Source organism: Austrofundulus limnaeus, unplaced genomic scaffold (genome assembly GCF_001266775.1).
Source record: "Austrofundulus limnaeus strain Quisiro unplaced genomic scaffold, Austrofundulus_limnaeus-1.0 Scaffold77, whole genome shotgun sequence".
Lineage (NCBI taxonomy): Eukaryota > Metazoa > Chordata > Actinopteri > Cyprinodontiformes > Rivulidae > Austrofundulus > Austrofundulus limnaeus.
The window spans coordinates 1149133-1160682 of NW_013952479.1; the positions used below are offsets into that span (position 1 = coordinate 1149133).

At 37.6% G+C, this 11550-nt stretch overlaps 1 protein-coding gene across 1 annotated transcript in view; it reads right to left on the reverse strand.

Moving 5' to 3' along the window:
- Positions 1 to 11550, reverse strand: part of taok3a (TAO kinase 3a) — a 74289-nt gene that overhangs the window by 15487 nt on the left and 47252 nt on the right. The window contains exons 12-14 of the mRNA XM_014011149.1: positions 8648 to 8815; positions 7070 to 7264; positions 5457 to 5594 (exon numbers count right to left, since the gene is read on the reverse strand). Of these exons, the coding sequence (XP_013866603.1) occupies positions 5457 to 5594; positions 7070 to 7264; positions 8648 to 8815 (501 nt within the window). The remainder of the gene's footprint in view (positions 1 to 5456; positions 5595 to 7069; positions 7265 to 8647; positions 8816 to 11550) is intronic.

Here is an 11550-nt window from a genome sequence, read left to right on the forward strand (position 1 = left end):
CAAGATACTTAACCCCCTCCCCTTCTGTGGTTCGCGCCCTGGGCACGCAGCGGCCGAGGCAGACGTGTGAACTGTGAATGAGGCAGGCCGACTCCGCAGGCCAACAAGAGCACAGAGCGGCTCTTTAGTGAGGCCAACGCTAAGCAGCGGACAGCAGGTGGGTCACATGAATACCTCATTGAGAAAGAGTGAGAGAAGTTGGAGCGATGTGGGGGGGGGGGAGTCGGAGAAGAGCAGGCTGAAAGATGAAGGGAGGGAGGGCGAAAAGAAGAAACAGAAGATGGAAAATGGCTGCAAGAGAATTAATGTGTTATTTTAAAAAAGAATCAAAAACAAAGCTGCAGGAAAAACAGGGATTGGGGAGGTGGGGCGGGCAGGGGGGTGAAACTGTTGCACGTGTAACCCCCCCTCTCTCTCCTTAATCGGTGTTGAATCAATACCCCTACTGTAACAGAGCCTCCCAATCCCTCTCACTTGCTTCTGTGCTGCCCTGCAAAGTGCCACAAAGGGCCAAGTCACGTCATGTGACGGCCTCTTTCACACAAGGATCAGGGACTGGAAAGGAGATCATATTCAGGTTGGGGGGGGGGGGGGGTGGCTGAGACCAGTGGGAACTGAGCAGCTCCACATTTTTTTTTATTTTGCTTATTTTGCAGCTGGACATGGACTGAATTGATATTCTGTTGATGGTTGTTGTAGCCAACATGTTTGATACGATAAGCTGACAGTTTGTGTTCACCAGGTGTTTGTTGTGAGGGAAGATTAACTCCTCTCTAACCAACCAGACACATCACAAATATTTACCTAGTGTTATCACATAATAAATGATTTACAAAGCTGGTTTCCTTCGTGGGTTATGATTTAACTGTATCTTTCCTTAGAAGGAAATGTTTTACTTCAAGAGAAAAACTGGATGGAAGTTGCTTCAGACGTGTAGAGACATGTGGTGAAGTCGTCTGGCTACAAGGAGGAAGCAAAAAGCCTCTAAAGACCACTGTTTAGTGTTTGCTTTTCCTGTAGATGCACAAATTTGGTGGGTGCTTTGTATCCTCAGTGTTCATCTTCAGATAGAAGACGGGGGTTCAGTGTTTGGCTCTAAATTAGAAGCTTAAAAGGTTTCTAAAGGAGATGATTCACTGCAAAAACTGTCCGTCTAACCAAAATATGCTTTTGATTTTGTTTTGAGACTGATTTACTGAACAAGAACAGAATGTGTAAGGTTATTTATCCTGTTCGTCTGGAAATTTGACTCCAGTTTAGTGAAAAAAAATCTGAAAAAAATCTGCCAATACAGTAAGACAATTTTACTTCAGTCGCCGGTTCAAATCCCGGCCCAGGGACCTTTCTGGGTAGAGTTTGCATGTTCTCTCCATGCATGTGTGGGTTTTCTCCGGGTACTCCAGCTTCCTCCCACAGACCAAAAACATGACTGTTAGGCTAAGTGATAACTCTAAATTGTCCCTAGGTGTGAGTGAGAGAGTGAATAGTTGTCTGTCTCGTTTGTCTCCACATGTCCCTGTGATGGACTTGTGACCTGTCCAGGGTGTACCCCGCCCCTCTCACTGTGACTGCTGGATATGGGCACCAGTGACCCCTGTGACCCTGAAAGGAATACGCGGGTATAGATAATGGATGATGGATGGAAGATTCTTGAAATAAGAAAAAAAAGAGTCAAATTAAGTGATTTCAAGAATCTTACCAAGTGTAATTGTCTTACTCCTTTGGCAGATTTTTTTCACTAAATTTGAGTCAAATTTCCAGGCTAACAAGATAGATGTACACATTCTGGAAACAAGTTAAATAACCTTACACATTCTGTTATTCAGTAAATCAGTCTGAAAATAAGATCAAAAAGTTCATTTTTTATCTGGATATAAGATTTTGAAGCTCAGTTAGATGGACAGTTTTTGCAGTGTTGAAGAATCGGTGCATGTTCAGCCACCGACACACAGACGGCCAGGTTTCAACGTGCTGCTGAAAGTGACAAATGATGTCAAATATTTTACAGCTGCCATAATAAATAGGACTTTACCAAACCTATAATAGTAACCTCGGTGCTCCCTCTGTGTATCACCTCTGTTTCATTTTACCTTCAACTTTCTGTAGATTCTCCTCCCTCCTCAAATGGTTTCTTTGCATAAATTCTTTATTTTTCACTTCTGCTTTGAACTGAACTTGATACTTAATGTGTCTTGTTTTTTTACATGCCTCTATTTTCAATCAGCGCTGCTCTTTTGTCTCACCTGTTTATGTCCACTCGTGCCTCCCTGACAGTCTGTCTTTGTCCTTCCACGCCATCTTGGCTGTTTAGTGCCATCATACCCTTTTGTGGCACTGACACTTTAAGCTTTCACAACCTCCCTAAACGGCCAAGACAATCTTTTGAAAAGATGAATAAATAACAGTTCTTCTAGACGCTTTGAGATGAAATCAAATGATTTGTGTCTTTTATTCACTTTGTTGTGCTCTCACTTTTGGAGCTCTCTGTCTCCTCTCACCATCTGGAGCCCCCCACCCACCCGTTCGCCTCTCACCGTTTCCCTTTGTCTACCTGTTTTCAGTCTCAGCCAGTCGAGGCCAATCTTGCGCTCGGCAGGGAAAAGATGATGTCATCTCTTCCAGCGCCGGCGGGCAGGACCAGAGCTGTGGCACCACAGCGATGCTGAGCTTCTACAGGATGTTGCCTCATTTTAACACAGACTGCCTCAGTTACAGTGTGAGCCACTCGAGCTGCAAACATCTGTAGTTGTTTTAAATGTGACCCGTCACATCGAAACAAGGATTAAGACCAAAAATGGAATGTGGAAAAACAGGCAGATATAGATTTTTGATTTTCTGACAGGTGCAAAATTTGTATTTTGTCAAAATATATTGAATTAATGCCTTTTCAATTAATCTTTTGAATGAACCGTCTGAAATATAATCCTAAAAAAACATTTTTGAAGCATATTTTTGAGCAGTAGCAACAAAAAAAAACTGATTTTGAGGAAAAACGCCCTAAAGAGGTCTCCTCTTTATGTTATCAAAAATTACTCAATAAATGTACATAAAATTAGGATTCAGACCAAACAGTAATGCATTATTGTAACCAACAAGACCAATTAGGTCGTATCTCTGGATAAGCTTACGATATCAGAATGATCAAAGTGAAGTTTTTAAAGCCAGGAATCTGAAAATGTAATTAGGCAATTTTCTCCAAATTTCACTGAATCCTCATTTCGATATAATGTGGGCCTCGTGTGTTTTAAATCTCAGCGCTGTAGAATGAACCCAACATATAAAAGTGGGTTTGCCGAGTTCAAACTGCTGCATTTCCTAGCATGAAAGTGATGCAGAGGCAGCTGAGAAAGATTTAATCTCATACAGGACGCATGAGTGTTTATTTCTTGAGCATTTCTTAGATAAATAATCGAGGTATCGTATGTTTCTGTGTTGACTGAGGAAGAATCAGGAGAAAATCTGCCTCCTGATTGGATGTGACGTATGGAGAAATGCACGTTTCCCTGCAACATAACTTGTTCAACTTGTTCATGTGTTCGTAAAGCATAGACATAATTTGCAGGGGGGTTTAGGCGGGTTATGACCCCCACAATAATTTGATTCATTCAGTATAACCCCCCCTAAAAAATGACATCATTTGCTCAAACACAATAGAAATAAACTGGTTAAACAGAAAGATGCAGCTCTCTTGTTGTCTTTAGGTAACTTTGAGCTGATTTAAAAATTTACAACGTCATATATGTAAGTTTAAGCATATTTGCTGAAAATGATACGCAGGGTTTTAGAGCCCCCCCCCCCCCCCCCCCATGATGTTACGCCCTTGTCGTAAAGAGTTTGTTTTCCTCAGTTGTCTTGAATTTGATGGACAGATTTGTTTGATTCGTCTCAGTTTCCAGCTCTCAAACTCCAAAACCCTTGGAAAACTGAGACGTCCCAGTGGATTCAGACAGATCCAGTCACTGTTCGTGTCGCTGCAAGTTGAAGAAGATTTGAAAGCGTAACAACGAAGGACAAACACTTAGCAAACAACGCACACTCGGACTTGAATCATCACCGGCTCGTGTTCTGGTCAAGGACAGTGTGAAAGACGCCGTCTGATTTAAGACCCGACGGAAGAATTAAAACTAGTCGGTCACGGATGGGCAAACACACACACACTTTTCACACAACGCCACAACTACTTTCTAGTTACTAGAGCTGGTTTCCATGACAACAGACAGGGAGAGAGAGAGAGACATGGAAAAGAAACAAGGTGGCGTTCCACCTCCGTTTATATCAGAGTATTGAGTCAGATCTGAGAGTGATGTTTTAACAAATACAGGAGGGGAAGAAATAAAAAGCAGGGAGGGAGGGAGGGGTGGTAATGAGGAGTGTAGAGCGAGAGGAGAAAACAAAGAGAGCGAGCCGAATAACACAAAGAGCAGCAGGAAAAAAATGCAGCGGCAGATAAACTGAAAGTAAAATAAAAATACCCAAACAAAAAAAAAAACTGATGGAGATAAACAGAAAAAACACTGAATTATTGGAAAACACATTAATGATTCAATCTGGCTGTTTGTTTGGTTTTGTTTTTTTCTGTTTTGAAACACGAGACTGCCCTGAATTTTTGGGGACAACAAGCTCTGTTTTGATTGTTTAATCAAAACATTCACAGACAGAAACTAAATAAATAAATAAATAAATAAATAAATAAATAAATAAATAAATAAATAAATAAAATCCAAACTAAGCGTTACTACACAATGACAGCATAAACACCCCGAGATCATGGCTGCTGCAGAAGTCTTATCTACATTTTGACTTTTGAAGGAACCCACATCCAGGTGAAAAAAACCCACAACTGAATGATCCTAAAACCATTTCTGTGTAGAAAGTTTCCTTAGAACCTCAAAGAGGAAAATAAAATCTGGATACTACTTTCCAATAAGTGTACATCACATCTATAACTCCATAATGCAGTTATTAATTAGGCTGTCAACTCTAAATAAACCATAATAAGCAGCAAGGAAATAAAAATACAATATTGATTCATTTTTATGCCAACATTTACCACATCTGTACTCTCTGTTCTCACTGCTTAATGGTATTATTCATAATTTAGATTTTAAATATCAAATATTTGTCAGTGTCTGTGTGTGAGCTTTAATTAGAAAGAAAGTTTGTTTTGGCATATATAATTATTTAGCTAAAAAAACTAAACGGAGCAACTAGAAATAAATAAAATATATTTACCAGAATGAAATAAATGCAGCAGATGATCTTGTCAAATATTGAGTCTGCTTTAATATATAATATATTCAATTCAGTACAAAAATACGTTATTAATCCCAATGGGAAATTGAATAAATAAAAATATAATAAATAAAAAAATTGATTTTTAATCTCAGTGAGACATTAACCAGGATAATACTAAATAAATCATTAACAAGTAGGTAAATATAGTGGTTTAAACTTACAAGTGAAGCAGACTTTATGGTGGCGAAGCGGCCCTGGTTTTTGTAGTTTTGTGCCTGACTGTCTCTGTCAGAGGAGCAATGTCCTGGCTCTGGTCGGTGGTCTCTGTGGATCCCATCATCCCAGTTATACGGATGGTCCTGAGGAAAATATCACAATCAGTTTTATTGTCAATGAACAGGATTCACACACTAGGAATTTGCTTCGGTGTAAAGGTGCAATAAGTATAAAATATAACAAAGAAAATACAAAGGATAAAGGAAAAAAATTGAATAAAATATATAAAACATATGTACACCAGTTCAATACAGTAAGAGAGAAGACAATATAGTAGTAGTGCATTTTGTTCCAATGATAAAGTAACCAGAAAAACAATGTAGTCGTGGTTGTGCAATTTAAAACCCAGTGGTTTTAGCAAATAACGCACACTTAAGACATTTATTTATCATTATGTTTCTAGAACATAACTAAATTGTCATGTTCCCCTCAATAAGTAAATCAATAAATAATAAATAAAATAAAATAATAAAATAATAAAGCTTTATATARGTGAATAAGTAATAAAGAAAAYAATAAGCTTATATATGTGCTAATAAACAAATAAATAATAAATAAAATAATAAAGTTTATATATGTTGCAATCTCACTTGGACTTGATATAAAAGGGAAATAAGAAATTCTTCAACATAAATATGATTTTATGAATACATAAAAACCCTGTTGATTTAATTGTGTCAACTTCAGTCTTCAGACTTATAAAACATGATGAAATGTAAACAATCGAACAGTTTTGGGAGCTTCAGGAACACAGACTTGATCGATGTGAGGAGGGACTCATCAGTTGTGTGTCACTTCAAACCGTTCTCTGCTCAACCCATAAACGCTGAACAACAGACTGTCCGTCTGCTCATTAAGTGACAACCTTATTCATGCGCTGTCAAAACACAAAGAGCAGCTGAAAAAAAAAACAGTGACAGAAATGACGGCCCTCTTGTTGCTGAATTTTAAATTATGCAAACCGTTCTTAGAGAATGTCAGTGCTGACCTGCGTGTGCGCAACGATAGACGCACGTGCGCGGCGTGTTGACGTGCTCGTGCAGCTTTTGTTCTCCTCGTGTGAACAATGTCAGTGATGGACTTGAAATGATCAAGTAAAAGTGAAGAGTGTGTCATCGGTCTGTATGGTTTCGTGGGGGGGGGAGGGTCTTACACACACTTGTGAATACAGTGAGAGAAACCAGAGCGTGTTTGCAGACATGTTTACTTTTTTTATAATAAAAAAAAGTCTAAGAAAAGATAAGGTTGTAATGCAAAAACCACACTTCTTGATTATAATCTAAGTTTTATGTATAGCAAATATGAACAAATTGCTTGGTTTACAAATTGATTGGTCAGGTTTAAATTTAAAATTTGTGAACAGAAGACCCGTTTGGGATGGAGAAGTCTGACAGTTTTAATGTATTGATACATATTTATGCTCTGATTTGCCGAGTAGATAAAATTGCTTTATATATATTTATTGTGGACCCGTATATCTGGAGTAAACTCCTTTAAGCTGCACCGTTTGATACAGTTCAGGATAACTTTTAATCATCACCCAGCCCCTGACCTGTACCTTCTTGGTGTGCGCTGTGGAGTCCAGGGGGGTGCTGTAGTCCTGGGGCTGCATCAGGGTCATGTCGGAGCAGCTGTCATCCACTTCCTGTATGCTGTTCACGCTGCTGCTCTGGCTCCCTGTGCTGACCGAGGTGCTGGGGATGGAGTGGTTGCTGCCCAGGCTGTTCATCTTGCAGCTCGCTGCTTCGCTGTCCTGCGGGAGAACGTTCACGTGTGTTCAGACAAAGACTCGTCTGGAATCACTTCTATCTGAAGTCTTAAATTATATCTCAAGACACAGTAAGTGATCTATGAGACTAATGTGTTTTATTGCATCACTCTCCTGTGTGACTATGTACACAGAAGCAGATCGATTACACAGCTGTTGAATGAAGATCTAAAGCATTGGCTTTCAAACTTTTTTGCTTCCGGCCCACAAAACAACAGTTGCAGACACTCCAGATATTAATTGTTCACTTACACAAACTTTGCTAATAACTCAGATAAACATGGGAATAACAACAATATTAACAAATCTAATACTACAATACTAATTATCTTCATTAATAATAATTGTTGAAAAAAAACTGCAATAATCATGGTGAAAATATACCATTAGCATTTTTTTTTCCTTTCTTGCATTTAAATCGATGTCTGGAAATCATCTGGGGACCCTCTCTTGATGTTTTGTGACCCACAAAAGGGTCCCGACCCCAACTTTGGGGACCACTGATCTAAAGTATGACTTTCTCTGAGTTTAACAAGCCGTTCACAGAAAAACTGGAAACCTCCCTCCATCAGGCTTTACTCTCTGAGTGTCTTGTTGCAGTTAGGTCTGTTGGCAGCCGTGGCCTAGCCTCCTCACGTGGTGAAGGATGACACTATCACAGCTACCGGCTGGCCATGCCTGTTCACTCTAACTCAGGACATGTCCTGGTCCTGGGCAGGGTCGGGGGGCTCCACTTTCATATTATCTGGTTTAAACTTAAAGGTCAAAACAACCTTCTGCAGAATTTTACAAAAAGTTGAAACACTGCAGCTAAAACACACTGAATGTTTTACTGAGAAGACGCTAAGCTGAAGGACATTTCTTCTTCAGGCTAATGTGACTGATTAAAGGTTCTCGTTTCTAAAACTGCAGAAATGGGAGGCCTGTTTCTGGTTTGTTTATTCTTTGACACCGTTACCTAATCCTCAGCTGGGTTACCTAAACCTTAAAAAGACTGCTTTCTAGGAATCTGTCCTTGGAGGCTACCCTTATGATAATAATCTTTGTGTACAAAAACTGATGGTGTCCTTAAGTCAGGGTTCAGTGCCAGCGTGATGGTTGAATTTGATCCTTATTTATTAATTTTATTAAAAGGAAACAAACTAAAAGATGATAATTTTTTATAGAAGTAGTTCCTGCCTGTTGTTTAGGAAAGTGCCTGTTTAGTTTACAAGCTAAAGTCAATGTTTTACTCTTTAAAACACTACAAACATGAACTAATAAAAGCTTTAAAGTATATCTGAAAAAATACTTTTTAGGTTCTTCATTCTTCACTGTTATTGTTGAAAACCTCAGATTACTTTCACAAGTCCACCCTGCTCCTCCCACCTCCTCCTCCTCCTGGCTTTCTCCCATGGGCCCGTTGTGTTTCTCCTGGTAGAGAATCTTCTTCATCTTGCGGTACTGCAGATTGTCCAGCTCCCGCACCGCATCCTTGGTCCTCTGGATGAGGTCGATGAGAATGCGCGGCGAGCGTTCTCGACGCACAAAGTCATGCTGGTGAAGGATACAAAAAATAAAACGCATATTTATTCATGTATAATACGATCTCGAGTATAATACGATAATCATTTTTTGATCTTAAAAAGCATAAAATTCTAATTATCAATAACCCGTGTATAATAATATATCCCCCCCACTTTATGGATGATTTTTAAGGTTAAATTTCTAATATTATACCTGAATAAATACAGTAAATAAAAAAGGGGAGAACAGGAGTCAGTTTCTCAAATTTGAACGATTCATTTAGAATTATTCTGGAGCCTGAAGTTCACTCTTAAGATTTTAACAAAATACATTTGTGTCATTTTGTAAAAAAGTTTCAAACAGACGGGATCGTCTGTTCTAATCAACTAAAAAGTGATGTTAGAATGGTGTAATAAATTTAGACAATGTAAGAATAGTATTTCCAGCTGCAAAATAAAACATTTAAGTGAAAGTGTATTTGCTTATACATTAATATACATTTTAGACTTTACAGCAACATTCCTATTATCTGTTCACTAACATTTTGATTTTATTTTATCTACTTGTTCTTTCTTTTGTAAAACCACAACAGTCTCTGTCACTAGAGGGCGCCTGCAGGCTGCATATCCTGGAGTCTCAGTACTACATCCTCCACTACACTTATTACAAGAGATCTAAAAAAATATATACTTTTTTTAAATAAAACATTTAATCCTTGTTACTCGTTTCTAAAATGTGTCTTAGCAAAAAGTTATTGGCAAAAATTGTTTTTATCCAAAACAAAACTATTTACTGGTAATGATTATTTTCTAAATTTTAGTTTTAAAATGTTTTTTATTTTGTTTGTTTGAACAAAAAGCATCATCATCATCATAGGTAAAACCTAGCAATCTAATGGAAGGTTGTTAATTAAAATGTCAGTGGGATGAAAAGCTAATATGACAAAATTGTTTTCTAAATCAACCTGACTCCTTAAAATGTGTGCAACAACAAAGCACAACAAGTCTAATTAACTTTCACTCCATGGTATTTCTCCCAGTTATTTGTGAAACTTTTTAAAATTGTGTTCCTGATCAGTTTTACGGTGAGAAACTCATTTCATTTAATGAAGTAAATTCCTGGAGACTGAGGAGTTCTGTATTTTTCATCATCTAATTTGCTTGGTTGTAGTAGGTGAGCTGGTAGATATTTTTAGTAGTTTGGTGTATTCTTACCAAGATGTATGAAAAATAAGAATACAATAAAATAAAAAAGACACCGGACAGGATTTTCTCCCCAGCACATCCTCCCACAACACTTCCTCTGAGTCACTCTCATTCATAAAATATTGACTTATTTAATGGATGAATTGAATGTAAGGGTACAAGAATAGAGAATATATTTATATATTTTACAAAAGGCACATTTTTAGTTCTATTCGTAGCCCCCTCTCCCACTCTGCGCACCACGTGACACATAACGGTGTAATGGGTTAGCCAAAACACATGGGAGTGACATCACACTCTGAAAATAGAGAAGAGATTTGTCCTGTTTTTTTGACAGACGTACTGTACATCAGAATGTAGGTGGTTGTACACCCTGATTCCCATCAACCGGGGAGAATTCTTTCCTTTCAGATTTAGCGTTAAGAAAATGTGACAACACTTCTACCTCTACTAAAAAAAACTTTTATTTAGTGGCATGACGTATTATATGATCCATCCTCAGAGATTTACTCTGTTAGGTACTGCGAGTTTATGATGGTAAAAGTATTTCAACTTGGATTACATCTTTGATGTGCTGTCCTTATCGTAGCAGATTCATTTTTAAAAAGTTGGACATGTTTTGGTGAATTTACATTTTGCCGTTTGTGACTTTATGTTAATGTGAGAGACGGTATTAAAATTCAAACACCTTCAAGGTAAAAACGGGTCTCCATGCAATTCTTCAGCAGAAAACAACTAATCCAAGTAGCTCTAAAGTTAAAAATACAAAAAAGGCTGAAGATTAATGATTTCTTTCTCAGCCTTTAACGTTTCAACACTTCTGTGTCCTCGACACAAACAGCCCTGAGGCTCAACAGTTTGTATTCATCTGTGTGTTTTATGCAAAACGTTAAATGTTTTAAAAGTGAACTTCTTCCTCACACAGACATTTTCTAAGCTATGCTAGCTTTACTAAGCTAACATTTTTATTATTTATAAAAGTTGTCAGAGAAAAGGGTATTTTTTGTGAATGAAATGCTTTTGTAATGCTTTTAATTTTTTTTCTTGGTTTTATTGTGAAGCACTTTGTGATTTTATATCTGTGAAAGGTGCTATATAAATCAAATTTACTTACTTACTAACTTACTTTAAAAACCTGAATACTCAACTAATAGGTACTAAGTTAATAATAAACAATAATTTCTTATTCAAGTCAAATAAAATTTCAAATACTAATTAGTTGCAGGTTCTAACATGTGCAATTTTGCTTTTCCAGTTTAAAATAATAAAATTATCTGATGCTATTTTTTCTCTTATCTGAAAAAATAATTTTAAATGATTCAAGATAGAACCCTTATTTAAAGAGGAAATGCTTGTAAGACAAGGTCACAAGGTGGTTAATATTTCTAATTTACATCATTAATGTTACTTTGAATTAAATAAACAAGGAGGGAAAACGTTTCACCTGAAGCCAAAACAGAAAGACCTTTGGACCACAGATTTGTGACCTGATTTTCCCTTTTAAAGAGCTTGGAGGGTTGTGTGTGTGTGTGTGTGTGTGTGTGTGTGTGTGTGTGTGTG